This window comes from Seriola aureovittata, chromosome 23 (genome assembly GCF_021018895.1).
Source record: "Seriola aureovittata isolate HTS-2021-v1 ecotype China chromosome 23, ASM2101889v1, whole genome shotgun sequence".
In the NCBI taxonomy this organism is placed as follows: domain Eukaryota; kingdom Metazoa; phylum Chordata; class Actinopteri; order Carangiformes; family Carangidae; genus Seriola; species Seriola aureovittata.
This window is the reverse complement of record NC_079386.1, coordinates 12,695,177-12,722,264: the sequence shown is the minus strand read 5'-3', so window position 1 is coordinate 12,722,264 and position 27,088 is coordinate 12,695,177. Positions and strand designations below refer to the sequence as shown.

Here is a 27,088-nt window from a genome sequence, read left to right as displayed (position 1 = left end):
CCCCCCCCCCCCAAAAAAAGAAAGCATCTTACACTGGAGCTCTATTTAAAAGGCAGAGAATAGATGGGAATCTTTGACAATGGCGTGCCGGACACAGTTGAGTGAGCATCTCCCCTCTCTCACTATGAACCCCCGGATCCACTGCTGCACAGCACAATGCCCCTCTTTCACCCCCTGCCTTTACTCCTGTACCACGTGGAGAAATGGATAAAAGAGAGAGAGAAAACAGTGGGAGGAGGAGGAGGAGGGGGGACCATATTTAAGTAGGTGTCTCACATTATACATATATCCACTCAGAGGCTGTGTCAGAAAACAGGGCATTATTTGATTTGGAGGAATTAACCCGCCATATTTATCTAAAGGGTTACAGTTTGGGATTCTCAATTAGAATTAAATGGAAAATAAATAGCCTAGAAAATGATAAACAATTAATAGGCTACTGGATGTAGTGTCAAAGTCCAGGAGGTCCTTTCCTTAAGGAAAATCCAAAATATATAAAATACTCAAGTTACAAGGTACAAGTCATTCACAACTGGAGCTGATATATTCAATTATGCCCCACAACTGTTTGGGCATCCATGGGCTTGACACATCTTCAAACATATGTAGCTATATCATGTTTACCTCTACCAGCCTTAGTATTGTAGAAAAACATGCAGAGTGAGTTTATATATCATTATACACTGAAATTGCTGTTATTAAAATGTACTTCCTAGAGTCATTGAAGGCTAATTTCAAAATTTTTAAAATATTTCTTAGCCCGTTTTGCCGTCATTGCTTTGAGTTGCAATCAGCCAATCAGATCACAGCATTCATTTAGCGTCACCTCCTGCTACCCTGCAGAGGGAAGAGTTGGCCTTAACTGGTAAGTTGTGTATCTCTCGAAATTAACCATAAAGTAACGGTTAAGTTAAGGTTAAAGTGTCACAGAAAATATAGTTGTAAAAGTCAAAGTTGGTTTTTCAAAAGCAGCCAGTGGAAAAGACAGTTTAGCCGAACGAGCTAAGAGTCGTTACTTTACCTGCTAGCCTGCTAATGCTAACTTTTAGGGGTAATTGGTGTAACTTTAAACTAGCTATGTTACCTAAACTTAATTGAAACGTCTTCATACAGCAGTGCTATGATATTTTAAGTATTTAGTATTTCCTTACTTAATCATTTTCTTATTGATAATTTGAAATAGATAATAAGTTGAATTAAAAAAAAAAAGTGGAGTGGAGTGGAAAGTAAGCTAAGGCTAACAACACTATTGAGGAGCAACCAGTTAACACTAAGCAGTATTATCATTTCATGTGACTAACTAAACTAGTTAAGACACCTACAGGAAACATAAAAATAGATACATAGGGTCCTTATAATACATGTGCTAACATTAGACAAAGTTTAGAAGTACCTGAGTTATTGAAGATTACAAATATAGTACTGAAATTTCCAGAGTGAGACTTTGAGTTAATCTAGTTTTAAAAAACTGGGATATAAAATTATGGCCTATATAATGTTTTCCCAATCCCAAAAACAGAGGGCAGGTAGAAATGCTTGCAGTCCATAAAACATTTAAATTTATTCAGCATCAACTCATAAAAATACATCAACCTCATGATTTTGATTTCCTAAATATAACCATATAGGGCTTTGAATCACTGGGAACCCCCACGCGTAAGCTTTGCCTTAGAAGTAAATGTTTTTATTGTCTTCACCTTCACGGTAATGTCTCCCACTCAGCTTTATATGATGCTCAGTTAACAACTTGCCTTTACTGCTGATCTCCATTATTTAAATGTCACTGTACTTTCTGTAGAAGGCCATGTCTCTCTGCGATGACACACTCCTGTGTAACTTCCCAAAGTGCCGGGCCAAGCTGAGCGGCTTTGCCTGGGTCACAGCCTGCTCTCATGTTTTCTGTGATCAGCACGGGTCCGGTGAGTTCAGCCGCTCTCCCGCCATCTGCCCGGCCTGCTCCTCTGCGCTGTCTGGGAAGTTGGACATTGTGAGGACGGAGCTGTCACCCTCTGAGGATTACAAAGCCATGGTGCTGGCAGGTTTGCGACCAGACATAGTTATGGATATCAGTGCCCGTGCTCTGGCCTTCTGGAGCTACCAGGTCAAATACCTTTCTGTCTGTATTTGTATAAACTTGCTCTGTATCTGTGAACCTTGAATTGCCTATATCAGTCCATTTGTATCCTCTTTCTTATAAAACACCCAGCTTGTCTCTTGTGTACAGGTTCATCAGGAGCGCATGTACCAAGAATATAGTCTGTCACGGGCAGAGTCACAGTTGAAGCAGATGGAAAAGCTGTTGAACCAGCAGAACCAGAGCAGGGAGCTGGAGCTCGGTGCCATGAGGGGGGAAATCGCTTCCCTGAAGAAAGTAAACTTCATCTCTTAAACTCAAGTGCACATTCATAACCTCATATTTAAAATGTGCCAAAATGATTTTGTGTTAGTAGATAGCTCCGGCATGCTCTCTGACCTGCTCTGTTGCCATACTGTATGTGTTATACTTGAGATAAGCATGTGCAAAGAAAAAATTGAAAATTTGACTGTGGGTCTATTGAAAATCATCTCTATTGTGATATTACTTAATTTCAGTAATTGTTAGTTTCCTATCCTGAAATCCTTTATGTTTGCAGACTTCAGAAAGAGCGTATGAAAATGTAGACATTTTTTTCCTGTCAGGTGATGGAGGAGTACAAGAGGAAGTACAGCGAGGTGTCTGAGAGGCTGATGGAGAGGAACAGACAGTACCAGAAACTACAGGGGCTGTATGACTCTCTGAGGCTGCGCAACATGGTGGTGGGTGTCGGGGAAAGAGACGCGCTGCTACAAACAGGACATCACGACTTCAACACTGGTAAGAACAAGAGTTTGAATTTAGATTAATGCCTTTACAAGATTAACGGTACACTCTTGAACTGATAGGTGGCTTTGTTCAGGAGATAAATTGGTATCTCACAATGAGAAAAAGCATTTACAGTAGATTTTAGGTGGGAATGGGCTTATAGGGGTTTATGAATTATCAGGCCATAAATTCTCTCATCAACTTTTGAAAATCTTGCTCTTTATAAACAAGGAACATTATGGGATGGAAGTATTATATATTTAATTTTTTTTCTTCTTTCTAAGGATTGATTTTTGGTTTATAATCTTTTTGATGTTATAATGTCAAATCTTTTTAAGATTATTAAATATTTGCTGTGTATTAAATAATACGTTAATCGCTGCTAAGATGATTAGTTGATGTCAAATTATTCACAAACAATTTTGACCAGTTTATCATTATCAAGTAATTCATTAAGCAGAAATGTCACCTTTCAGCCCTTGGAAGCTGTAATTGATATCTCACAGGCTAAGTGACATTTATTAACTGATTAATTAGGTGACAGATTAATAATTAGTTGTGCCCAAAAAAGTATGTTTGGTAGGAAAATAAATAAACATTCAGTCCAGATGAGAAAGATGAAGTGTTTTTCTGTCTCTGCCTGAGAATTAAATGCCTGTATAAGTTTGTTCCTCGCTGATTAATGAGAAGAGGAAGGAAACTCAGCAAGAATAATGTTAACGGGCTCAAAGGAAGACACAGCTGTAGCTGTTTGGTCGAGAAGAAGTGGTCATCAAGAAAGAACAGTGGGAGTAATGAGCTGATTGTCTATGTAAGGGAATTTTAGTCAGTGCAACAATGAAAGACATCCGTCAACTTCCTGTGTGTCACGCAGGGGTTGCTCGACAGGCGTCTCCTCAGAGAAGCCCTCAGTTCCTCTCCATGGGCCCTGACGTGGACAGTCGATTCTTCTCCTGCCTGGAGGGAGACGGAGCCAAGACTTTCTTCCAGTTCAGCTCCCCTGCTAGGGAGAAAGGCCGGCCCTTCATCAAGAAGCACTGAGAAGAACAAGTTTCATAGTGACTTTAGTTTAACGGCTGTTATTGACATTACCAAGTTGTTCTGGTTCAATATTAAATTAGTCGGAGGTGTTAGCTTTAAGTGCTTTTTGTGTAATTGTAATTTTGAACCATAAATGTAGTTAAATGTAGCTATGACCTTTTATTCTTACATCGTACATTTGTGATTTTAGTTCAGCAAAAGTAAGTAAAATAAAACATCATAGAATTAAGTCCTTTGTTTTTGCTTTCAGTATTTTAATATCTGAAAAGTATAACAAGTTCAGGTGGATAGGGTAAGCCTCACCCTAACTGAAGCAAAGAAATGTGATTGCTTGTTTTGGGCCAAACAAATTTCAGAATGCTCCATTTACATTTTTACAGAGCTCATATCATATAGTTCAGAAATAGATACAACATTATGGCACCACAAGGTTAGTTATTGCCACATCAGCATAAAAAATATCCAAAATTTCCTTCACTTGTTTGCATTTATGTTACTGAATGACTAAAGTTAGGTGTGTAATGAGAAGTTTGTTACTGCATAACAAAAAACCAAATGAAGAATGAAGAACAAAATGTTTGAGGAAAAAGGATTTTTTTAGGATAAACTGAAGTCACAATTCTGACATCACATTGTCGTCATCACAGGTTCATCCATTTACAAAAACAACTCCATGTTGTCACCACAACAACAGAATACAAAAAAAAAAAAAAAAGAAATATTTATAAATATAAACAAACTGCCTCTAAAGACAATGTAACGTGAAGGGCTCTATATACAAAACAACACATAAAACAGGCACACACTTTGGAATCTTCATACTTCCATATTATCCAAACTGTTCTTCCATATCCAGCAAAAAAAACTTGGTCCTCTTCGCCTCTCGCTCGGCTCATTCACTCTGGGGTTTGTAACTAACAGAGACAGCAATCTGACTTTGTACGTTTTGTTTCTTGCCATTGACGATGAGCAGCAGAGGAGAGTCCACTCGTATACTTCTGAAGTCAAACGACTACCAGAGAGAAGAGAAGTATTAAGTCACACAATCAGACTGATGTTATTCAGTTAATTTTTAATTACATACATGAAACACTGACCTTATCTTTATGTGTTATACTGTGTCGTTTGACCTGAGGTTCAGGAATGACTACAGTGTCTCCTATCAGGACGCCCCAGCTGTCCGCTGTGTTGTAAACCATCACGACGATACACATCTCCTCGCTGTCCACCATGCCGAATGTACTGGACAAAAGATTTCAAGATTTTACCAGACCACTCAAAAAAAACAAGCACTCTTCTTCTGCTATCACACCAAGACCGAAGCAAACTGCATGAGGATAAATGGACTAACAATGACAGAAAGAAGCTGGACTCACAAGGCCATGCGACCCTCAGAAGCCAGGCTGAACACCACCTTGCCCAAGGCGGCCACCCCGGCGTTGTGGCCATGCGAAAGGGAGGAAATAGTTCGAGGCTCCAGGCTGCCCACACGGCCTGTGGGCGAACGGAACTGAGGGGAGGAACAGGGACCCAAAGCCGACGTGTTGAGGTTGGAGAGCATGGTCCGTAACCGACGTGCCTTCACCTTCCCCTGAAGAGAAACACAGACTGGAGGTTAGGAGCAAAACAAGGAACATGGCTGCCCTTTGCTGCCACCTTGTGATAATGAAATGAAATGAAAATGAAATCTTATTGTCATTTTTATTTTTGACAATGTAAGAAAACTAATTTATTCAGTTTTTTTTTTTTAAAAACAGACAAGACTAAACAAAATAAACATAAGAAATAAGACGTAAACCAAACAAAAAAAAACCAAGAAGGACAAAGGTACAATACACAAACACGCTTCTTTCTATTAAACAAGTTCAGGCATCATCAACTACGGCTTCTTTTATTTAATTGTACATTAACTCTTAAACAAAATTTTGAAGTACCGTTGTGATGTATCAATGGTTGGTAATAATTTGTCATGCTTTAATTATGTCATAACAAATAACACTGATTTCTGCAGCAAGTGTGAGAATGACCAGCACAGTCTCCTACCTTGTTCTGTATGAGTTCTGTCACTTTCTCCAGATACTCCAGCAGCTGCTTCTCTCTCTCTGGAGGCTCCTCCCAGGCCGGGTCGAGCGCCGCCGCTCGGCTGTAGCCGCCGAGCGCAGACCCGAACATCTCCTCGTACTGGAACAGAGTGGATCGGTTGAAATGCAGCTCCGGGTAACAAGAGGCAGCTCTGTCCACTTTCTCCTGCAAAGGTGGGAGAGGAGCAAGATATTAGTACAATAGCGCAATCGGTGCTGACTGATTTTAACTGTGCATTTAAGTGTGTGTGTGTGTACTGTGTATGTGTGTACTCACAGATTGTGCATAGGCACTTAGAGCTTGTTGAGACAACTGTGGATTCTGTCCACAGGTGAAAAAGAGAGACACGTAGGCATTTCCCAGGATATCTGTTATAACCAACAACATAAGTACAATTTTATTCAATTATGTGCAGGACAGCATAGAATATGTATAATGACTGTTTTAACTTCTGGATATAATCTGGATATGTGTAACAAACAGCTCCCTCAATACAGAGAGCAAATTAAGCGCTACCCACATCCCCATAACACTGTCTTCATCCTCTCTGCTTACTAAGGTCTCTGACGCTCTACTCACACCAGGACGTCCCGTCTTTGACATCCAGCTGGACAGCTTGTCGGGCCATGTCAACACTCTCCAGCACTTGTTTGCCATGTGCATCGCTGTCTGCTGCTGGCAGCTGCCTCAGCACCATGGACAGGTTACGTAGAGAGACTTTGTTCTTGCTCTACAGAGGTGGAAGACGAAGCACAGACAGATGAGTTTATATGTGAAGCCTAGCATGGTGATACAGACAGAGAAAAGGTAGATTATTATACTAGAAATGGCCTGCAAATTCATTGGATGTAGCTCCAGATTTTCTGTAATTTTACAATGGGGATTTTGACTAGAAAAATACATTCACATCACTGAGAGCATGCCATTAATTCATAGCAAAAATATACTTTTTTATAGCTTAAGTAATGGCTTTCTTTGTTAAGCTATAGCAAGTGAATGAAAAAAAGACTGAGTGAAAACACATCCATCCCTTTTATCTTTCCAATACCTGCTGCAAGGCTCCAGTGAAGCAGTTCTTGGCACCAATCAAGTCTCCTTTCTTCCAGTACTGCTCGCCCAGTGTGTTCCAGCCCTCGACCAGGCCAGGCTCCAGCTTCACGGCCCGGGAAAGGCACTCCTCTGCTACGGTACTGAAGTCTGGAGCTACGTTCAGACACCTGCCTTTCTGCAGCAGAAACTCTGCTTTGTGTTTATAGCGATCTGTTGCAAATCACAAATACAGAGATACTGTGGGAGTCAATGAAATTCTGCAAATTGATGCTGCAATGCAGTGCTGCTGTGTAAACACAACACTCACCTTCTTTCTCCTCCAGCTTCTTAAGTGTCTTCTCGGTTTCCTGTGCAACATCACTTTGTTTCCTTCCAGCTTCCTCCACACTGTGAGTCTCAAAATAGCAATCTCTGAAATTATACAGTTCATCCACAAGCTCCTGTAATTGGAGGGCATGGAGAGGGAGGGGAAGGTGGGTGAATGTGAAAAATAGATTATGAATACTTAACAATGGATAAAAATAGACCAAAGACACATTTCTTGCAGCTTAATCTGCCTACTGCTACACAACTGACTGTGAAAAACTAGGACAATCGTTTTATAAGAGATGCACCAGCTTACTATTGGTATTTGGTTATTTCTGTTTCTCACTTAACACAAGACAAATCAGCAACAGTGAAATTACTACAGTTGTTACTAATTTGCTTCTGGTTTACTGGCAATACTTAAACATATCAGACTTTTCCAGGTGCAGATTGATAAAGTCCTGGACTTATTTCCTTCTGTCTATTGTGTTTTTATAGTCCATTAACTAATATGATTAAGATGAGGACACGAGTTCTATGTCTGAGAAAAGAAATATTAGAAACTGAGAACTAAAAGCTGGAAAATTAAATTGTAAAAACAGACACTTATTTTTAACAAACAGTGGAGTATTAAGCAGATTTTGTGAGGTTCTTGATTAAAAGGATTGGAAGTAATACCAGTTCATCCCTGGTGCCTGTGTCTGATGCATTAACACATACAATCTAGTGACTCAGCAAGAAGTAGTAGGACAGATTCAAGCAAGGCATCCATATTATATTTATTTGGTAGTACAAGGAGATAAAAATAAGGATTTAAAGAATATTACTCTTCATCTTAAACATTGAGTACATACATTAAGGTAAATTCACACATAGAAAGGGAGCAGAAATACAGTTAGCATGACAGTTGCAGCCAGTTGTTATAGTAACGAGTCGTTCAGGAGATGTCCAGCATGCAAACTGAGAGGCGACACACGACAATTACCGCACAAGAAGTCAACAAAACACGACGACTCGAGACACTCGGTGTATTTACATGTCCGCACGTTATAAATGACGAGACCTACCTTAAAAATTTGCAGCTCGTTTTTGTCTTTCGCTGGCTCACCACTCTTCTCGTCTTCCGCCATCTTTGCGTTAGCGAATAAAAGCAATAGCTGCTAGCAGATGGTGTTGAGCTAAATCAACGAGTTACGGATCGAGTATTAAATTTAAGGTTCTGCTGTTAATACGTTGACAGGAAACGTCATTTCTTTCACATTTATCACGAATGCAGTGAGTTTTAGGACAGAGGAAACAAGCTTTTAATTTCAGTGACGCCGGAAGTTGGAGTAGTCCGCATGGCAAATTATTCCGACAATACACCTTCTGAAAAAATAAACGGAGAAACTTTTACCGAATTTTTTCTTTTCCTAAATATACCTTTAAATACATATAAATGGAAAAATGACATTTCTTTTATAACAGATAATTTAACCGCCCGGGACATTCGTACACTATCAGCCGGAACCTTTCAATCGAGCTGCTGCTCCGACACTTTTTCCTCGCGTACCATACATTCTTCGCTCCAGACAGGGCGGACAGTGGTTAACTTTTGTTGTGAAGCCGTTCAGCGCAGCTCGTGTTGGGTGTTTTTGTTGCTGTTGAACCCAGCTCGTCATGTCGGACACATGGAGCAACATCCAGGCGCACAAGAAGCAGCTGGATTCCCTGCGGGAGAGGCTGCAGCGGCGACGGAAAGACCCAGCACAACTGTCCGCGGGTATGTTCAGACTGGACGGCGGGTACCAGCCCCGGCCACAGATATAACGATTATTTTTGTTATTAAGCGATTAACCCGGTTAATAAGTTACTTATTGAATTTATAAATGTCAAGAATGGAGGCAAATTCCAATTTATTTTTTACCAGAGGCCACAGTGTTGTCTTAAAATTACTTACTTTCACCAGAAAATACTGGGAAATTTAACTCAACAAACGATATCAACAATGGGGCGCTGTCAAACTAAACTTACTTCAATTGTAAATATCCCTTTCACACCAAAAGTAGCGGGCATAAGCGGCTCATTTTGGTGTCAAGGGGTTATTTAAACATTACTTTCAGCCCATTGGCTAATTGATATAGTTTAGTTAACAGACAATAGTTTGAAGCTCATAACAAGTGGCTACTTCCACGCCCCTAAAGTTGCACAAGTTTGATACAATGAAGATAATAATAGTTTGGTTTTCCACAGAGCTCCCAAAAAATATAATATACAATATATAAATATAAAATACAAATGAGATGAAAAGAAAAACTTCACATCCAGATGAGGTAGAAATGTTTTTTTATGTTGTTCTTGATTTGGTCTCAACTGAAAAGTATGAAAGCTAAAATAGCTGTTTTGGGTCCTTTAATTTGATCAAATAAGACTGTTAACTTATGGAAAACGTATGAAAAATTTGATACGTTAATGATTTCGAAAGCACTGTCTCGCTCAAGTTTTCAAAATTAGGGCATTCACAAGTTTAACTTCTCTCTCTCTCTCCCTCCCTCGCCCTCTCCCTGTCTCCTCTCAATGTAGAAGGTGGAGGCAGCACAGACAGTTCCACCGCCAGGAGTGACAGCCCGGCACCGTCAGCTCCATTCACCTCTCAGGAGGAGACAGAAAAACCACCAGACCCCGAACTGGAGAAGAGGCTGCTGGGATATCTATCTGATCTGAGCCTGTCAATGCCTACAGACTCCCTCGCAATCACAAATGAACTCATCAGTGTGAGTCTTTGTTTGTGTGTCCAAGGGTTTTATGTAGAGAAGTGGTCATTTATTATATTAATGACTATTTCTTCTTTCTGTCATCCTCCATTTGATTGTCTCTCACAGTCGGAATCCGCTGTCAGTCACGGGTGCATCCAGAGTCTGTTGCTTAAATTCTCAGCTCAGGAGCTCATCGAGGTTCGGCAGTCTACCTCAGCTTCTTCTTCTACAACTTCCTCCTCTGCCTCCTCCTCCACAGTCGTCATAGCCGTGGACCACACAAAATTATGGGCTATGATCGGGTCTGGGGCTGGAGCCCAAAGGACTGGAGTCAAGAGAAAAGCAGAAGACCAAAGCCACAACAAAAGAGCTGCAGGCTTCTCACCCTCACTACAGAGCTCTGCTTCCCCGCCACACTCGTCCACCACCTCTCTGACACCGGCTTCCTCCTCAACGCTGGCGGGGCCCTCAGCGTCAGGGAGTGGGGCTGAGAAGAAGGGTAGGAGTAGTAAAAGCCAGTCGTCTCATGTGGACATGGAGATCGAGAGCCTCTTGAACCAACAGTCCACGAAGGAGCAGCAGAGCAAGAAGGTATGAGGGATTATTATCACGACCAGTTCAATTTTCAGTCGCTCAAAATGGAAGCTGGAGAGTGTGGAGGTGTGTTTACTGCCATCGCATCATGTGAATGTTATTTGCGTGTAGGTGAGCAGAGAGATTCTGGAGCTGCTGAACGCCAGCACAGCCAAGGAGCAGTCCATCGTAGAAAAGTTCCGGTCTCGCGGCCGAGCTCAGGTCCAAGAGTTCTGCGACCACGGGACCAAAGAGGAGTGTATACGCTCTGGGGACACACCGCAGCCCTGCACCAAGTTACACTTCCGGTCAGTGTTCGTCTGCAAACTTTCTGATCTTCTTTTGTCTGTATTTATGTCACCTGGCATGATGAAATCCTTTTATTAGAAATGTAACAGCCGCATACATATGATACTCTGCTCGTACAAAACTTTATTTCTGTAGTGGTCCTGGCTGCCGTGCGTCTGCTACATTGTGCTATGCAGGTTATTTATTGTCGATATCACTGATTTTACAAATAGTACATTCTTAGTAAATAACTAAACACATTTACCCATCTCTGCACCTGTTTTTAAAAACTGTAACAGATTCAAAGTATCACACTTTGATTTAGATAAATGATGAATTTTAATTGGACTTCAGTGTTGGAGAAATACTGGGTTTGACCTGTGGAGGGCACTGTAACTAAGACAAAGAAGGATAATGCATCTTGTCACTTGCATTTGTCGAAAATTATATAATTAGTGGAGTTTCTCCTTTTTAGAAAATGACTTTGTCGAAGGCATTACTCCCCAACCTGGTGGTCAGGACCTCACAAAGGGGTCACAAGAGAAATTTGAAACTTTGAGACACATATTTTGCCAGGCATTTCTACATTCATTAAAAACAAGTAAAATACAGGATGGTCTTATTCCACCAGGCCTCTAAAAATAATTCAAGGCAAAAACAATTGTAAGTTAATACTTACTATTTTATATATTTGCTCTCTATATTTTAACATTTGCAATAAAATAGTGGAGCATTTTTTGGGGGGATTTTCACTCAAACCTGAAGTCATTAAAATAAATGGCATTACACAAACATGTGCATGAAGCTGTTTTACTTTGTGATGTGTATTTCCTCACACAGTCGCATCATCAACAAGCACACAGACGAGAGCCTCGGCGACTGCTCCTTCCTCAACACCTGTTTCCACATGGACACCTGCAAATACGTCCACTATGAGATCGACAGCCCTCCAGAGACTGAGGGGAGCCTGCTGGGCCCCCAGGCGGGGGCCGCAGAGCTCGGCCTCTGTGCGGGGGACGCCGACAGCAACGTGGGCAAGCTGTTCCCTTCACAGGTGAGGAAGAGGATGGGGAGGGATGAAAGAGGAAGATGGGGTAGGGTAGGGTAGCAAGAAATAGATGGATGGTTATATTTTTGTTCGCGTTTTAATTCCCAGTGGATCTGCTGTGATATCCGCTACTTGGACGTTTCCATCCTTGGTAAGTTTGCTGTGGTGATGGCCGACCCTCCCTGGGACATCCACATGGAGCTGCCCTATGGTACACTGACTGATGACGAGATGAGAAAACTCAACATCCCCATCCTGCAGGACGATGGTTTCCTTTTCCTCTGGGTCACCGGCAGGTAACTAAAACAACACCGAACAGTCTGAGGAATCCGGCTCAGCTCATAGACCTTGATGTTCATTTATATATAGACAGAGTCTGGTTTTATAGCTGCAGTAAAAGCAAGTGTTTGGCTTCTTTGTATCCAGAATTTTAAGTCTGTTTGGAAAGATCGGAGGTAAATGTACATGTAGTGGTTATAACCTTTGTTTACATGGAGGTCTACAGGAAACTACAGGAAAGTTTCACCATGTGTTCATCTATAACTTTGTGTCTTACAACGTCAGGATGTCCTTGAACTAAGCACAAGCTCATCTGGTTTGTGAAGAAGAACATCACTTACAAATCTCAATAAAATGTCTAACACAATTTAGTCCACAAACATTTTTATACAGGTTGAATCTGCATGGTAGTGGAGTAGGAAGCGTCCTGGTTCTGCACTTCCACATATAATTTTGTTTGCTCAGCCTCACTGTACGCCCTCTGCTCCTCTTCTTACAGGGCTATGGAGTTGGGCAGAGAGTGCCTCAGTCTCTGGGGGTAAGTCTTTCCTCCCAACATCATGTCATCATTTTGTCAGGACACCGTTTGATTTCATTCCTCATATGTTTCCTCTTTTTGTTGCTTTATTTCCCTCTCTCAGTTACGAGCGTGTCGATGAAATCATATGGGTGAAAACCAACCAGCTTCAGAGAATCATCCGCACTGGGAGGACAGGCCACTGGCTGAACCACGGGAAGGAGCACTGCCTGGTATGTTTACATGCCTCTCTTCTTGTACACCATCCTATATATTGAATTTGAACCTGTTTCCACCATATGTCTATCAATTTACTCAGCTTGAGGCTGGAGGGGTCTCGCCATTTGAAGATTCTACTTCTTATATTTACATTTTTGTTCATTAGAGATGTGTACTACAGCTAGAGGGTGTTTTGGTGCTACTGTCTCATTTTTTGTGAGCATGTCTGGAAAAGTGTGTCTGATATATGTCTACAATGTAAAACGTACCATGTGATTTGTTTCTCTTCAGGTGGGGGTAAAAGGAAACCCTCAGGGATTCAACAGAGGTTTGGACTGCGATGTCATTGTGGCCGAGGTAAACAACTATATCTTCTGTCACACATGCTGCAGTCACCCCGTATGACTCCTTCAGAGATTGCTTCATTAAACTCTGCGCACTCTCTCCCAGGTTCGCTCCACCAGTCACAAACCAGATGAAATCTATGGCATGATAGAGAGACTCTCGCCAGGCACCAGGAAGATTGAGCTGTTTGGTCGACCGCACAACGTCCAGCCCAACTGGTAAAGGCGCTGTCATGCTTTAATTTAAAGGAAAACTAACTGTTCTACATATTTTACTTATACTGATTGTTCCTTTTTTGCCCCTTTATTTCCCTTCTAGGATAACTCTTGGAAACCAGCTCGATGGCATTCACCTTTTGGATCCCGAGGTCGTGGCTCGGTTCAAGAAGCGTTATCCGGACGGCGTCATCTCCAAACCCAAAAACATGCAGTGACGAGATCATCGGTGGTAACAGGTCTGGAGAAGTTTGTCTATAGATTGTTTTTTGTTTCTTTTTTTTTTTATACCAGTGAACAAATTTTTTAAATAAACACTGTTAACAAGATACAATGTCTGTGTCTTGGTTAAGAAATGAAACCACCCGAAGAAGCAATGTGAATGACTTGTACACATTAATGTATGTGATCCTCATATTTAATGCTGCAACACACACACTTCACATTCACCACCAATAAAAACACAGGAGACATTTTTTTAAATGTACATTGTTATTATTTTGTTAGTAAAGAATAAAGAAACTTTTCTTTTGACGTTCTGTGGATTTGAATAGCTGATAACTGGTTTTGCATCAAAGGACAAAAAATGGTAGTTTCATATTTCAGCAGGTTTTTCACAGTCGTTTGGGATCAGCGCTTACATTCATATCTGTTCTTTGTAGGCAAATACAGAACCCTGTTCATCCTAAAAAAATCTGTACTGTTAAAAAGTCAATACATTTTAATATCAAATGCAACCAGGAGTGTTTTTAATTATAAAAAATATAAACAAAAAGGAATTAGTCAGAATGTTATAACTCACAAAATACCTAATGGAAATGTAACTGCTGTGCAGCTCGGTTTACCAGATGCTTTTTCAAAGAGGAACTAACTAGAGGCAGCAGCTGAACATTTTCATACCTGCAAATATCATACAACCTGACCCTAATAAGTTTGTGCTAGAATTAGAGTTAATGCCTTTTTTCCTTTCTGTTTTGTAGTATTTCACTGTTGCTGTGAAGGGTTTTGTGTCACAGAGCAGGATTAGATAGTTAACCCAGACAAAATGTCAACGATGGATTTATAATTCACTCATGATGATGACTGCTAATGAGAAGATTTAATCAGAACTTTAACTGCCTCATCCTGCTCATCGAAACGATGACGATATCATCTCCAAATGAAAAAAGTCCACAAAGGTCAGGAAAGTAATTGAAAAACAGAGAATCAGTTAAAAAAAAAAAAAAAAAAAAAGTCCCACCCACCAACCAAACAAAAGAGAGAAACGAAAAAATAATGCACTTGTTGGTAGTGAACACTGTAAACACGTTTCTATGTTGTCTTCGCTTTCATCAATATTATATCCATTTGCGTACTGGATCCACTCGGTTTAGACTCCCGAAACCATAATGCACTGACACTGGAAACCAAGTCTATTTCAGTCTGTGTCCCTTGTTGACTCTGATTCATCATCAAGCATTCTTTGTTGGCGGCGAGCACAGAGGGGTTACAATGCAAATTGTGGCCTGTTCACAACTACTGTTGATCACGTCTAAAGGTGACGACAGATGCATTTGCTCAGCTATCAGGCTGCCAGCTCTGCGCCACAGGCTCCAAGCATGAGTGGGCAATGGAAAACTTTAATACTGGAGTCCATTTATCTCCTCTGCAGCACCCTGTCATCCCTTAGTAGGTGGCGTCCACTGCGTTGATGTTGCTGTCCAGCTGGTGTCTGAAAGACAGCCGGGCCTTGGTGGAGAAGTAGATTTGGGAGCCTCGACTGAGGCTTCCTGCTCCCTCACTGTCACTACCCCAGGATGTGGTGGAGGACAGACGGGGCTTCATCTCCTCTATGGGAACTGAGGGGTGGAAGATAGAGAGTCAGGCTTTAACAGGCTGTACTATCACGACATGGCTGTTTGTTTGGTCTACAGTGGATTTATCTTAAATAGTCAGACTGTAGTTGCCCCTCACCTGTGGCAGGGGGGCATTGCCTCTTGCAACGCTCTTTACAGCGTCTGTAGAAAGGAAAACACTGCAGCATCTTCACACCCATGATTGATGTCTGTAACGAGAGGAGAGAGAACAGATACATACATTTAAAAGAGGTGGCAAAAAAATATCAATAAAAATCACAGCGTTCCTTTTGAGGGTGAAAACACACAGGTAAACCCGTCCTTAACTACAACAGGGACAAACCTTCTCTCCAATATGTAGTAAACAGTGTGTTAAACAGCATTTCCCAGCATGCTCACCTCTCCTACAGCTCACATTTAAGCTGCCTTATCACACTGACAGCAGGTCTGAGTACCCAGGCCTGCTGACAGCTCATCTTCTCATCACCAGGTCACAGTTTAATGGAATTAAGATCCTGCACTGCGGCGACATGATAGCCTAATGTAAGCTGACAATATCACTGAATGGCATGGTGGCCCAGCAACCAGCCAATCACCCACTATTTACACTGCCCATCATCATCATCATCATCCTGCCCACTGTCTAATCCTGGAATAGGACGTCAAGAGGCTGCACCAGCCAGAGAAATTGATAAGCCCTTATCTGACAACCAAACACAGATTACATAGAGGTCATCTGATGTATGCGAGTGATGACTCACAGGCAGCCACGTGGATACCTCAACTCAAGCTATTGTTTCCATTTAAACACTAAAAGCTTTCTTCCCAAAACTTTTCCCTCTCAGCCAGATATTACTGTTTGCATTGTGGGGTTTCATTCAACCAGCGGAGTCAAGCAGGACTCAGACAGTAGCCGCTTTACGTTCTGTTTGACAAAGCTCCACTCAACCTTGATCTATCCTGCTGCAAACCTAGACCCAGATGTTCCCTGAACATACAGCCAGGGTTTGATTTAACGCTGTAGGTAATGTATATCCAACTGACTGAGCAACAACTAAGTCAAATTTATAATTTCCCTGAGGATTTCTCTTCTATTTGTAGAACCTCTGAGTGATTAGATAAAGTCAGGGCCACACTATAGTGCCAAGCTGTATTTGCTTAGAGTGAAAAAAGGTATTTATTTTAGTCTAATCAGGTTAAGAAACAGGTCAGGGGATGTGGAGCAGAGGGAGGTGCTGGATCTCAACAGTTTCTATTGTGAATTGTGCTATGGGAAAAAAAAATGTGCATAACTTTCCATTATCAATCATCAGTATTCTCAGACACAATGTAAATAGCAGTTAAATCAGTCTTCTTCCCAGTATATAAACGATATATATATACACTATATAAAGTATTTATAAGGTCTTTCATCATAAAAAATCAACTTAAATAACTCATGGGTTATGACAGGAGGTCATAAATCGTAGGATGACTGGACGGGATGGATGGTTTCATACAGAACACACATCAGTGTTTCTTCAATGAGATTTGGAGAGTCGGCGCAACCACAAAGAGTAACAAAACAACAACAAAGAAAAGCAAAAGGAGATGGAAAAAAAGCCGCACAGAGATGCAGGACGGCTACAAAGAGACACCAAACGAGATACAGAAGGAGAAGAGAAGCAAAACAACTACAAAGAGACAAAGCGACTACAGAGTGATGCAAATGTGACACAAATTGACCACAAAAAGTTTGGGTGTCTTTCCCTGTATGGGAGGCGTGGGGGTGGGGTGGGGCTTCTACATGTCCAGGAAACCATGATCTCAGAATCTGTCCATGACTGTGAGTTAAAATAGCAAAGATAAAAAATAGATTGTTTTACATGAGAATGTTTAAAGTTTTATTCGTCTTACCAATGCCCCCCTTTAGCTTTAACTGTTGCCCTCTCTGTTTGACACAGCATTACTACACTTTACTACAATTATCATATGTATATCACATTTTAAAAAGTGGCCTGTCAGTTAGTCAAAGCATTTTAACACTAGAGCAAAGTTTCCAACTTGTTTAATGGAAATCCTCCCTGCAGCGTGTGAAATAAACTGCCTTGTTGGTCTGGTGGGAAAACCCGCCAGTGTGATAATCACTGAGCCCCTTTGTTCATTAATCACAGAGGGGCAGATTTGGATATCTGATGACAAACTGTAAACTGTGATTACAACATAAAGGAGAGCAGTGTTGAGCTAACATCTCTCTGCTTCTTTTTTTTTTCTTTCACTGTTTACTGTCGATTCCTCATGCAGATTGACTCAGTGAGGCAAGCTCATGGAGACGTGATGGCGCTCACACACACACACACACACACACACACACACACACACACACAGAGTCACAGAGCTGCTGGGGCACGTCGCAGACTAAGCCAGAAGAGAGACCTGTGACCGGTAAGTGAAAAACTCTATGTGTCTCTAATTTCACTGTTTCTCTGTTTCTCCATTTTTAAAAAAAAAATCTAGTGCACCCCCCCCCCCCCCCCCCTTCTCTGTTTCACTCAGGTGTGCCTCTGAAATCCTATCCCATTTACAGACACAGTGAATCCATTATGGCGGGGTCAATTCAGAGTCCTCCCAGTGAGATGAGAACTCACAGTATAGCACACATTGTAAAGAACAGGGACAGGACAAACTGAACAGGTTCTCTACACCTAGTTTAAATGATGCTTGCACACAGATTAGAAATTTGTTGCGTACAAAATTAACTCAGCAAGCGTACACTCTGTCCCCATCAAAACTAGTTTGCAAAGTAGTTCACAAACACACAATATTAAGGCTCTGGTCAGTGGTGAGGAATTTTGGACTGAGATCATGATTGGTTGTGGGGGTCTGGCAGCACACAGCAGCCTGGGAGCCTGCAGGAGAAAAACAACCTCAGATTGCAAACACACACACTCAGAAAGCCTGAGAGAGTACCCACATTGACCACAGAAAGAAATACTAGAGGAAAAAGAGGAAGAAATAGACATGAGGTTAAGGATAGAGAACAGGAGAAAGAGAGGATGAAGAGAAAAATTATAAAAACAAGTCTAGGGAGGGTTAGGAATGAAGTGAGAAAAGGTGTTATAAAAAGGAGGAGGGGATATTGGTGTGAACTTGTCCTCTTTTTCTCTTCATGTTGTTTGTTTGAAAGCTCCAGGCTGCAGGCAGCTGATGTGAGAAATGTGCATCCCCTGAATAATGTGGTTTTACTTGTTCAATCAGTGGAGACCTGCTGATGGAGCTGAAAATTACGCAATCCCTCCAGAGAAACATTAGTGAGTGGCTTTTTGGTTTGTGATTCATTATCTGTGTTGTGTCACGTGTGGCAGGTTTTCATCACTCTGAGTGCTTGTTTGTGCATGTGTGTGTGTTTGCGGGGAAATTTGTTGGAGAGTTAAGTTACTCAAACACTGTCTGTTGAATGTATTTCCTGCATATATGCTTCCATTTTTGGACATCAGTCAAAGTTTTCTTTCAGCAAACTGCCTCTCCAGGCCCCTCTGTCCACACTCAGCTCCTTATCTGCTCTGTAAACAATGTTAACCAAGCAACAGAGCACATATGCTTACAGTAACATGATAAGCATCTGCCCACAGATCCACATTTCCACCTAACCACCCTTTTACAGTCGGTGCCTGAGGCTTTATGAAGAAAAAAAAGTGCAGTCTTGTGTCACTGGCCTCAACACAAAGCTTCACACAGGCCTGCCAGAGCGGATGACGCACACACTCTGTGCACGTATACCTACACGAGTGTGTGTTTGTCCATTAATACCAGCATACAATTCACTTTAAATCATATTCATCACAGACACAGGATGGAGCAGCTTTTTAGGTGCTTCTGGAGCTTTAACACAACACATTGCTCAAATAATGGCAATATTGTAGGTTATTATCACTAATGGAAAACGATTAAAGTACATTTACTAGACTACTGTGTTTAGGTGCACTTTAAAGGCACTTGTACCTCCATTTTATGCTACATTATACCTCTGCTTCACTACATTTCAGATGCAAACTTTGTACTTTTACTGCACTGCCTTCATCCCACAGCTGTTACTTTGCTGATAGAAGATTCTTTACAAACAAAACATATTACAATCTTATAAAATAGCCTATAATCTGTTGTTATAGATTAAAACTACTACCCTGTAAAAAAGTAAAGATGTTAGAATTAGCTCCACCATGACCAACTACATATTTAAAATGTTGCTTTGTTAATGCATGTGTAAAAAATAATCCATTAATACAATTTATGTACTTTAACCTAAGTGTAAATTTGAATGCAGGGTTTTTAGGGACTGTATGAAAATTACTGGGATGGTGAAGGAAGCTTAACCTTATATTTCCTTAGTAAAAAGTTCTAGGTCTTCCACAGGGTGGGCCCTCCTGTTGACATCTTCCCCATTACATGTCAAAGTAACCTAAGAGTGTAAAATTGGTACAGCTTGTTTAATTGTTTATTTTTTAATTTACCTCTTTAAATCTTTATGGAACTTCTCATTTGTGTCACCACTCTACATGATAACAAAACCCTGATACGGAGACGGACCTGTTGTCTGCTGCATATGAAAAAGAGTCATGGGGCACTTGAACGTTGTCTCCTTGATGCAACCATTGATATAACTCTTAACTATATTGAAAAAGGAAATCTGAAATAAATTATGAATTTGGGATGAGAGAGATTATCCTACCTTTAGCCTAAGAAAATTACAGTATCCTCCCCTTTTTCTTACACCCTCTACCCCCTAATAATTTTCGTACAGTCCCTAACCTGTAGTTAAGTAATATGCACACTGTGGCATTATCACATAAACACAGAAACTTCTTCTTTTACAACTGGTTTTGCACGTTTTATCTTATTAAAACACTTCGTTTTCACATTAATATGACAGAGTCGGGTGCAATGCCAAAACTTGGTATCTGAGGTCCCAAACTGGCAAACTTTTCAACTTTTTTTTTAACAAATCCTTTCCTGCCTCTGACTTATTTTGGGAACGTGAGAAGAGCTCGTGCGGAAAGGTGGAGGCCTCTTTGCGCGTGCAGGTGGAAATCTGAATGAAACGCTGCGCCAGACAGGCTAATCTGAGCTTTCATCAGAGAGCACTACGCACCACTTATCTCTCCTCTGTCTCCTTGAGTAAACCATTTAAGACTTAACCTGTTGACGTGTTTCAAGTGAGGGGAGGTGGAAGAATTCAACATTTACTCATTCAGGTGTGAAATATAGCGCGAAGTGGATACATCTGAAGGTTACATGTTATAAATTAGTGATGCTAATTAAACTGGCAGACTGGACAGTTGGAAAACAACAACTGACATATTCAAGAATGCAGAATAAAGTTTGACAAGTGGTCTTCACTAACACAAGCACAGCGTACCAGACAGGTTTATTTATGACCGGGAACCCTCCCACTGACACACCTCCTGCCCTAAAACCAAAGAAGCAACTCTTACTCTTAAGCTGTTTTGATAAGAGAGACTTGAACGTCAGGCATTATATTCTCCTTTATTCTGCCTAAACAGAGCTTTTAGAAATCCTGACCTGCGGTAAAGTAGCATTGAGAAAGCTGCAGCCAGCACAGGTTTACATATGTTACCTACCTGGTGCAACACCCTCGACGACAGGCAGTTAGTAGGTAGTGGATGTTCTTTGATTAACTTCCCAGCTACAACACGATTATTCTCCCTTCATCTGCGCTTCCGTCCCTCATTAAAATGTGGTTCAGTGTGTGTGTCCTCGGAGCGTTGCCCGGTACTGTGCGTCCTGGTGCGTCCTTATTGGCAGTAAGGAAAGGTTTCAGTGGCGCGCGGAGACTGAACTTTAAATAGCTAATCCCCAGGAGCGTGGCGACTCATCAGACACGCCTGTTCGCTCTCTCTCTCTCTCTCTCTCACCCTTCCTCCCTCCCTTCTTCCGTCTTTCCTCCTGTCTGCTCTCCCTCCCTCTGAGCTCCTCTCCTCACCCATCCTGCATACATACATACATCACACACTTTCTCCTGCATGCTTATGCTTTGCTTTGTTTTGCGTCGCATATTTGTTGACACAGATAACATAGGTTTATTCAGAAATAGCTTCGAGTGTATTTAAATAGACTCTCCTCACTTTAGTGCGCAAGTCATGAGGGATAAATGTCACATGGGAATCCAATATTACTCAATAAATCATGAGTTAAGATGATTTGACCTTTTAAACTATGATCTAGAAGAGGTAACCACACTCTTTAACTATAGACTCATTTGTTCCCGTTTGCTCTAAAAGTTCATTAATGACAGATGATGTGATCTTTTACTTAATTCTGATTCACGTAAGGCTCAATGTCCTCTTAAGAGAGGTCAGAGGTCACCATCAAGAGTATGATGTCATCCCTGGTACAGGAAGGATTTTGTGTTTTTTTTTTTTTGTTTTTTTTTTACTATTTATTATTTTACTTCCCTCCTATATTTAAATGTATTTTCATATTTTATTTTATTTTTACAAACAACAAATATGCTATATAAATATGTTTATCACCACCATTATTATAATTATCACTATGGGACTATGTTATTCTTCTAAATCAGCAGATCTAATTGTTAAAAAAACTGGACACATGTGCTTGCCTGCACTTGCAGGCATAAGAACAAAAACAAAGAAAGAAACACACTTTCCTCAGTGAAAAGGACATGAGATCAGACATAATTTGATCCTCAAATGATGTGAAAACAAAGGGAAGATGATTTGCGATGGCGGATGTAGAGTACATCACCTTCGCCTTGTGTCAGTTTGCAGCTCATGCAACAAAATTCCTGGAGTTTTGTCTCTTATTTAACCACAAACAAAACTTCAGCTTGACCTTCACCGTATTATCTTTTCAATTTTTATATTCGCCCAAACTTTAATATACTTTCTAAAACTGTGAATATGAGACAGCAGCGTTTGAGCACAAACGAACGAAAGGGAGATGTACTGTATACTGTGCATGAAACCGCAATCCTGTTAGAGTGAGAGGGTTTAAATCCGAAGTGGATCAAACCTACTGAGAAGAATTACAGACACGGATACTGCAGGTGACAGTGGATGCTTTTTCCTGCCTCTCTCTATCTGTCTCCTACTATCTTTTTCACGCATTTTCACTTCAATTTATATTAAGACAGATTTCTTTGCCATGTAAATGTTCCTACAGTATTCTTTGACTTCCTGAAAAACACAATCCAATGACAGATCTGAATCAACGCTGACATGTAATCGCCTGCTTCTTGGCTCAAGTCCACTAAGTTTCACGGAAACCTGTTCCACCATTCAGAAATATTTCAGTGAGAGCATTGCGACGTAACACAGGGCATAAACATAACCTTATTTGTCAAGGAGAATTTTGCTTTCCAGGAATAAAGGTGTAGTCAGATTTGTCAAAAGCATGAATGAGTCAGACAGAGATGGTTGCATTTGATGCAGGTTCAGATTGCTTTACGCTCCTGTTTTTTATGCAATGTGCAGTATGTGTAGACACAAAGCCCACAAACCACCTCAACATCAGCCCAACCTGCACCCTAACAACCTCAGGGCTGCACCTGACAACCAGATTTGCAGAGATACATGGACGTGATCCAACGTAAGGCTGGAAACCAAAGCGTCTTTCATGTTGTCAAGACCTGGAAAATTGATTTAAATACGCCTGTTTTTCAGAGACACGTCTGAGGAAGAATATTCACACATACCTTCCCTGTAAAGACAGGTACAGATAGATAGACTGAGGGAAAACCTGGCTCTTCTCGGCCCATTTCATGGCTTATTGCTGTTTATTAGCTTTCTGGCCTGAGTTTAAAGGCTTATTGAGGCCACTTCATTGGTTGCAGGGATTTGGTCTGGTGGAAATTTACCCAGATGAGATCTCAGAGTGAGCCTGCGCCTGCTGGTCAGAAATCACCCAGGAAACCGGCTGTGTAGCAGCAGGCACATTTTCTAAAGCTGTTCCTGTACTGCGAACTCAAACAGGCGACTTACCCACAAGTAGATGAGCCAGTTTCACATTGAATTCATATATAATGTAACCAGATCAGGTTGATGGCCTGTTTGGCTTGTTTGATGCTCATAGAAAAGCAATTGACTGACAAAGGATTTTTATAATTCAAAATCTCACAGATCCTTTGAATTGGATTTCTTTTTACCATTAGTCATTATTTTAACACTTTCCGCTCCAAATCTACATGATATACAACATTTCTGCAGTTTGCATTTTAGCACCCCGTGTACCAAACTGCAAATTAAACTTAAAACTAAATCAGGCTGCAAAGTTCAATCTCTTTTTTTGTATTGACAGTGAGAGATGCACTGAAGCCGATATATCTCACAATCTGTCACTGTCGCATGTTTTTATGGCAGCTTCAAAATCTCGGCCATCTGCCTGAATGTCCAGTCTTACCCAGTAAGACCCAAAAAGTCTGCTATGTGCACACTCACATGTAGAGATTTACACCTGTGGATGTGGGTGAAGGACGGACATACTTCAGAGGGACATTGTCTCTAATTTTAAATCTGCTCCGTGTAAATGATTAACAGCAGGACAGCAGACTTGGACAGCAGCAGTTTTGAATTAAACATTAAAAGATTGATGTTGTTATTACTCCTCCTCCTTTTTTTCCCCATGACAAATCTAATACTTATTCCATAAACGGAAAAACTGTGAGTAATGGAAGCGTATTGAACAACAGCCTTTTTAGTTTTTTGTGCAACAGGTTCCAAACTTGCCCCGTGATTATTGTCATGCCATCGCAGAAAGTCAAGTGGTCCCTCTGCAGTGTCGACCCTCCATGCATTCACACACTTGTTCCTCTCCTTGTAAGGTGACGAGTGTCCCCGCCAGTCTGCCGGTGGCCCGAATATGATTATGAGCCAACACGGTAGCTTCCTGCGAGCCCACGAGGAGGCTCAGATATCAGGCGCCGAGCCACTCCCACTGTCCCATTGGCCTCAAGTGCCATCGTGATATCAGACACTTTTAGCCGAGGGTAAGGGGACAAACTGGGTGGCAAGTGTAAAGCGCCAATGTCATAATACTGACATCATCCCTTGTGAATTATGTCCCCTGGTAATTTGATCCCTCGGTGGCATTGCTCCACTGGCTGACAGACAGGAATGGCAGGTCTGTATAGTTTGCTGTAGGGTTTGTGGTTTGGTGCAGTTACTTTATTACCTGTGTATGTCACTGGTTTCCAACCTTTACACAACCCTTCAGATTTGTATAGTGGCCCCTTATAGTGTCCCGGCCTCCAGGTCCAAAAGAGTTAAAAGAGTTTTAAAGCTGATTTCTTTTCTCCAGCCATCTTATTTACTTTGGAAGGTCATGATCTTACATTGCATCAGAAAAAGGGGGTTTAATAGTGTAGTGTTATAAAGTGCTACAAACTATGTTTATATATAGTCTCATACCTATCTAATGACTTTTAAAACAAAGTTGATGTGATTTTAAAATGCTTCCATGCCTCCAAGACAAATATATTAACTTCTTGAACCTGAAGTGATTTTTAAAAATGTTTTTTTTTTTCTGCAGCTCATGCTCTGCTGCATGAAATAAACAGGACACACATCTCCAGCCTGCTTTCATTAATATTTCACGATAAATAAAATCAGAGATGACCTGAAATACAGCGTAATCAAACCAGTTTAGTCATCAGTTCCATTTGCTTGCTACCCCTCTTGTCCCCCCTCCCCTCGTCCCTCAGACATTCCCACACCCAGGGTTTGTTGATTTTCTGTTGATGTTGGCATGCTTCTGTGGAGCCAGGGCCGGGGCTGGCTGGCTGTAGTCGCTCATGGCTGGTTCCAACCTCTGTCACCATCCTTTATTCTCCTCAGTCTGCGACTTCCTGTGTACAGTATGCCACTTATCTCTTGTTTCTTTAACATGCCTTGTTTTTACGTCAGCAGTAGAAATTCCTGTGCATTTATTGTTCTCAGTGATTGCATTCATCCAGAAGTGCGCGGGGGAACTCTAATCAAGGCTTTATCCTATATACCGTGCAAATCAGCTGATAAAATGCAGCAAATAGACAATCTGAGGGCAAAGAACAGCAGACTGGATAGATTTTCAGTCTCTAATTCGACATCAAAAGGGTCAAAACAAACCATCATGGAGACTAGAAATCTAATTTTTTCATTTCTTCACATTACAAAAGCAGAGAGGATTAAAGAAAAGTTCATGTAGTGTCTGATTTAAAATTGGCTTGCACCCATTATATCACATGAATTACAGTAAAGTCAAAAGCTGACATGTACAAAGCTAGCTAGTTAGCGGAGCAAGTTTAGATGTTTAGTCATAATTATATTCAGCTGCTGCCTCATTCAATTATGTGGAATAGCTAACTGAAATTATTAAGATGTTGTTCATGAAAACTGATATTTTTTATTTACAGATCGGGGAAATCTAGAGAAAATCAAGAAGAAATTACATATTTGCTAAAAGCCAGCTAGCTAACACGATAGTGCTCCTGCTTTAGCCGGCTACTTGGCTTGTCTCCACGTGGGAAAAAATAATGAAAGAACCAGAATCAGGTCTTACATCAGTTTTGAGGAATATGTAGTAATTGCCTATTGCCCTGTAGCGATTTTGCTTTCTATATGCATGTCCTGATTTAAACCAGAGCTAGCATTCGCAACTTCACTTTAGTTCTGCAACACTTTCTCCATCTCATTTCATGTGTATGCTGCCACTAAGCAATGACGCAATAAAAAAAAAAAAAAAGAAAAGAAGCAAAAGTGACACTATGTCTTGTTGGTAATATGTGGTCCAAGTGTAAAATGTAACGTCTCAGTGTTATAAGATAATAAAGTGCCAGCAACACAGGCGCTGTCAGCATCTTTAAGCAATTGTTACCTTGGCAGAAAGTGTTCTTGCAACCTGACAAAAAGACCGTCTATATATATATGATAAGATTTTACTTCTATTTGTGATCCTACACTAAAGTGTCATTTTCCTTTGACTAATCAACATGGGACAAGCTCAGCTTATCAAACACATTGAAAAACAACAAATACAGATATGTTTAAAACTAAAATGAATTCATTTGAAAGTTTGGTAAGGAAGAAACTGAATGTGCCTGGCTGTCTACTCTGTGGCTCGGCTTGGGTCATTCACGGTGTTGTTGACATAATTATTGGGCGGCGGACACTGCTGAGTTATCAGTTATGTGTGTCTGAGTCAAGAGGTTGGTCACCGGTTACAGCATGACTGTTGCTTTTAAATGAGGCTGTGGTTGCTGGTGTGGTGTGACGATCTTCAGATACGGACAGGAAAGTGAAATAGGAGCACAGACACACTTTTGTACACGCAGCAGGTTCATATAGTGTATAATCTTATCATCCTGCTCAGGAGTCATTTGAACTGTTGTCCAGCTCCGTCCAAATGTCATTAGTGTCCGTACTGGCCAGTTCTGCCTCAATGTTCTGCCTCCACTTTGTTATGTCAGTCAAGCCTGAAAAGACGGGATAAAGCAGGGAGGAGGGGCTCATTTTTGGGAAAGGGGTACATTTCTAAGTAATGGCCTCACCACAGGGTCTAAATGAGTGCTCTACGTGGATACAACAGAGGGATTTTGTGCTCAAGCAACTGTCTTTTTGACCCGTTGTATTCTTTCTTGTTCCTCTCCACTCCGTCTTTCGGGAATCTTCCTCTGTTTTTTCAGTCTCAGTCAGAGCATGTGTGCACTAACATCAGTGTT

At 41.1% G+C, this 27,088-nt stretch overlaps 4 protein-coding genes across 4 annotated transcripts; 2 read left to right on the top strand and 2 right to left on the bottom strand.

The window, feature by feature from the left end:
- The first annotated feature begins 775 nt into the window (after positions 1 to 775).
- On the top strand, positions 776 to 4,112 carry LOC130164471 (E3 ubiquitin-protein ligase CCNB1IP1). The gene is made up of 5 exons (XM_056369226.1): positions 776 to 865; positions 1,799 to 2,101; positions 2,225 to 2,371; positions 2,680 to 2,854; positions 3,717 to 4,112. Exons 2-5 carry the CDS (start codon positions 1,805 to 1,807, stop codon positions 3,881 to 3,883), a joined length of 786 nt encoding a protein of 261 aa, XP_056225201.1. The 5' UTR covers positions 776 to 865; positions 1,799 to 1,804; the 3' UTR covers positions 3,884 to 4,112.
- Positions 4,113 to 4,460: 348 nt separating this feature from the next.
- ttc5 (tetratricopeptide repeat domain 5) lies at positions 4,461 to 8,621 on the bottom strand. The gene is made up of 9 exons (XM_056369225.1): positions 8,389 to 8,621; positions 7,323 to 7,455; positions 7,014 to 7,225; positions 6,545 to 6,695; positions 6,242 to 6,333; positions 5,927 to 6,130; positions 5,260 to 5,474; positions 4,981 to 5,125; positions 4,461 to 4,895 (listed from the first exon to the last, which is right to left on the bottom strand). Exons 1-9 carry the CDS (start codon positions 8,449 to 8,451, stop codon positions 4,776 to 4,778), a joined length of 1,335 nt encoding a protein of 444 aa, XP_056225200.1. The 5' UTR covers positions 8,452 to 8,621; the 3' UTR covers positions 4,461 to 4,775.
- Positions 8,622 to 8,805: 184 nt separating this feature from the next.
- mettl3 (methyltransferase like 3) lies at positions 8,806 to 14,074 on the top strand. The gene is made up of 11 exons (XM_056369224.1): positions 8,806 to 9,083; positions 9,884 to 10,074; positions 10,183 to 10,647; positions 10,762 to 10,937; positions 11,758 to 11,971; positions 12,074 to 12,261; positions 12,744 to 12,782; positions 12,886 to 12,994; positions 13,272 to 13,337; positions 13,431 to 13,543; positions 13,644 to 14,074. Exons 1-11 carry the CDS (start codon positions 8,981 to 8,983, stop codon positions 13,756 to 13,758), a joined length of 1,779 nt encoding a protein of 592 aa, XP_056225199.1. The 5' UTR covers positions 8,806 to 8,980; the 3' UTR covers positions 13,759 to 14,074.
- si:ch211-237l4.6 (uncharacterized protein LOC446130 homolog) lies at positions 13,943 to 21,224 on the bottom strand. Its single transcript, XM_056369227.1, has 3 exons — positions 20,994 to 21,224; positions 15,494 to 15,584; positions 13,943 to 15,378 (listed from the first exon to the last, which is right to left on the bottom strand). Exons 2-3 carry the CDS (start codon positions 15,573 to 15,575, stop codon positions 15,206 to 15,208), a joined length of 255 nt encoding a protein of 84 aa, XP_056225202.1. The 5' UTR covers positions 15,576 to 15,584; positions 20,994 to 21,224; the 3' UTR covers positions 13,943 to 15,205.
- Between the last annotated feature and the right edge of the window lie 5,864 nt (positions 21,225 to 27,088).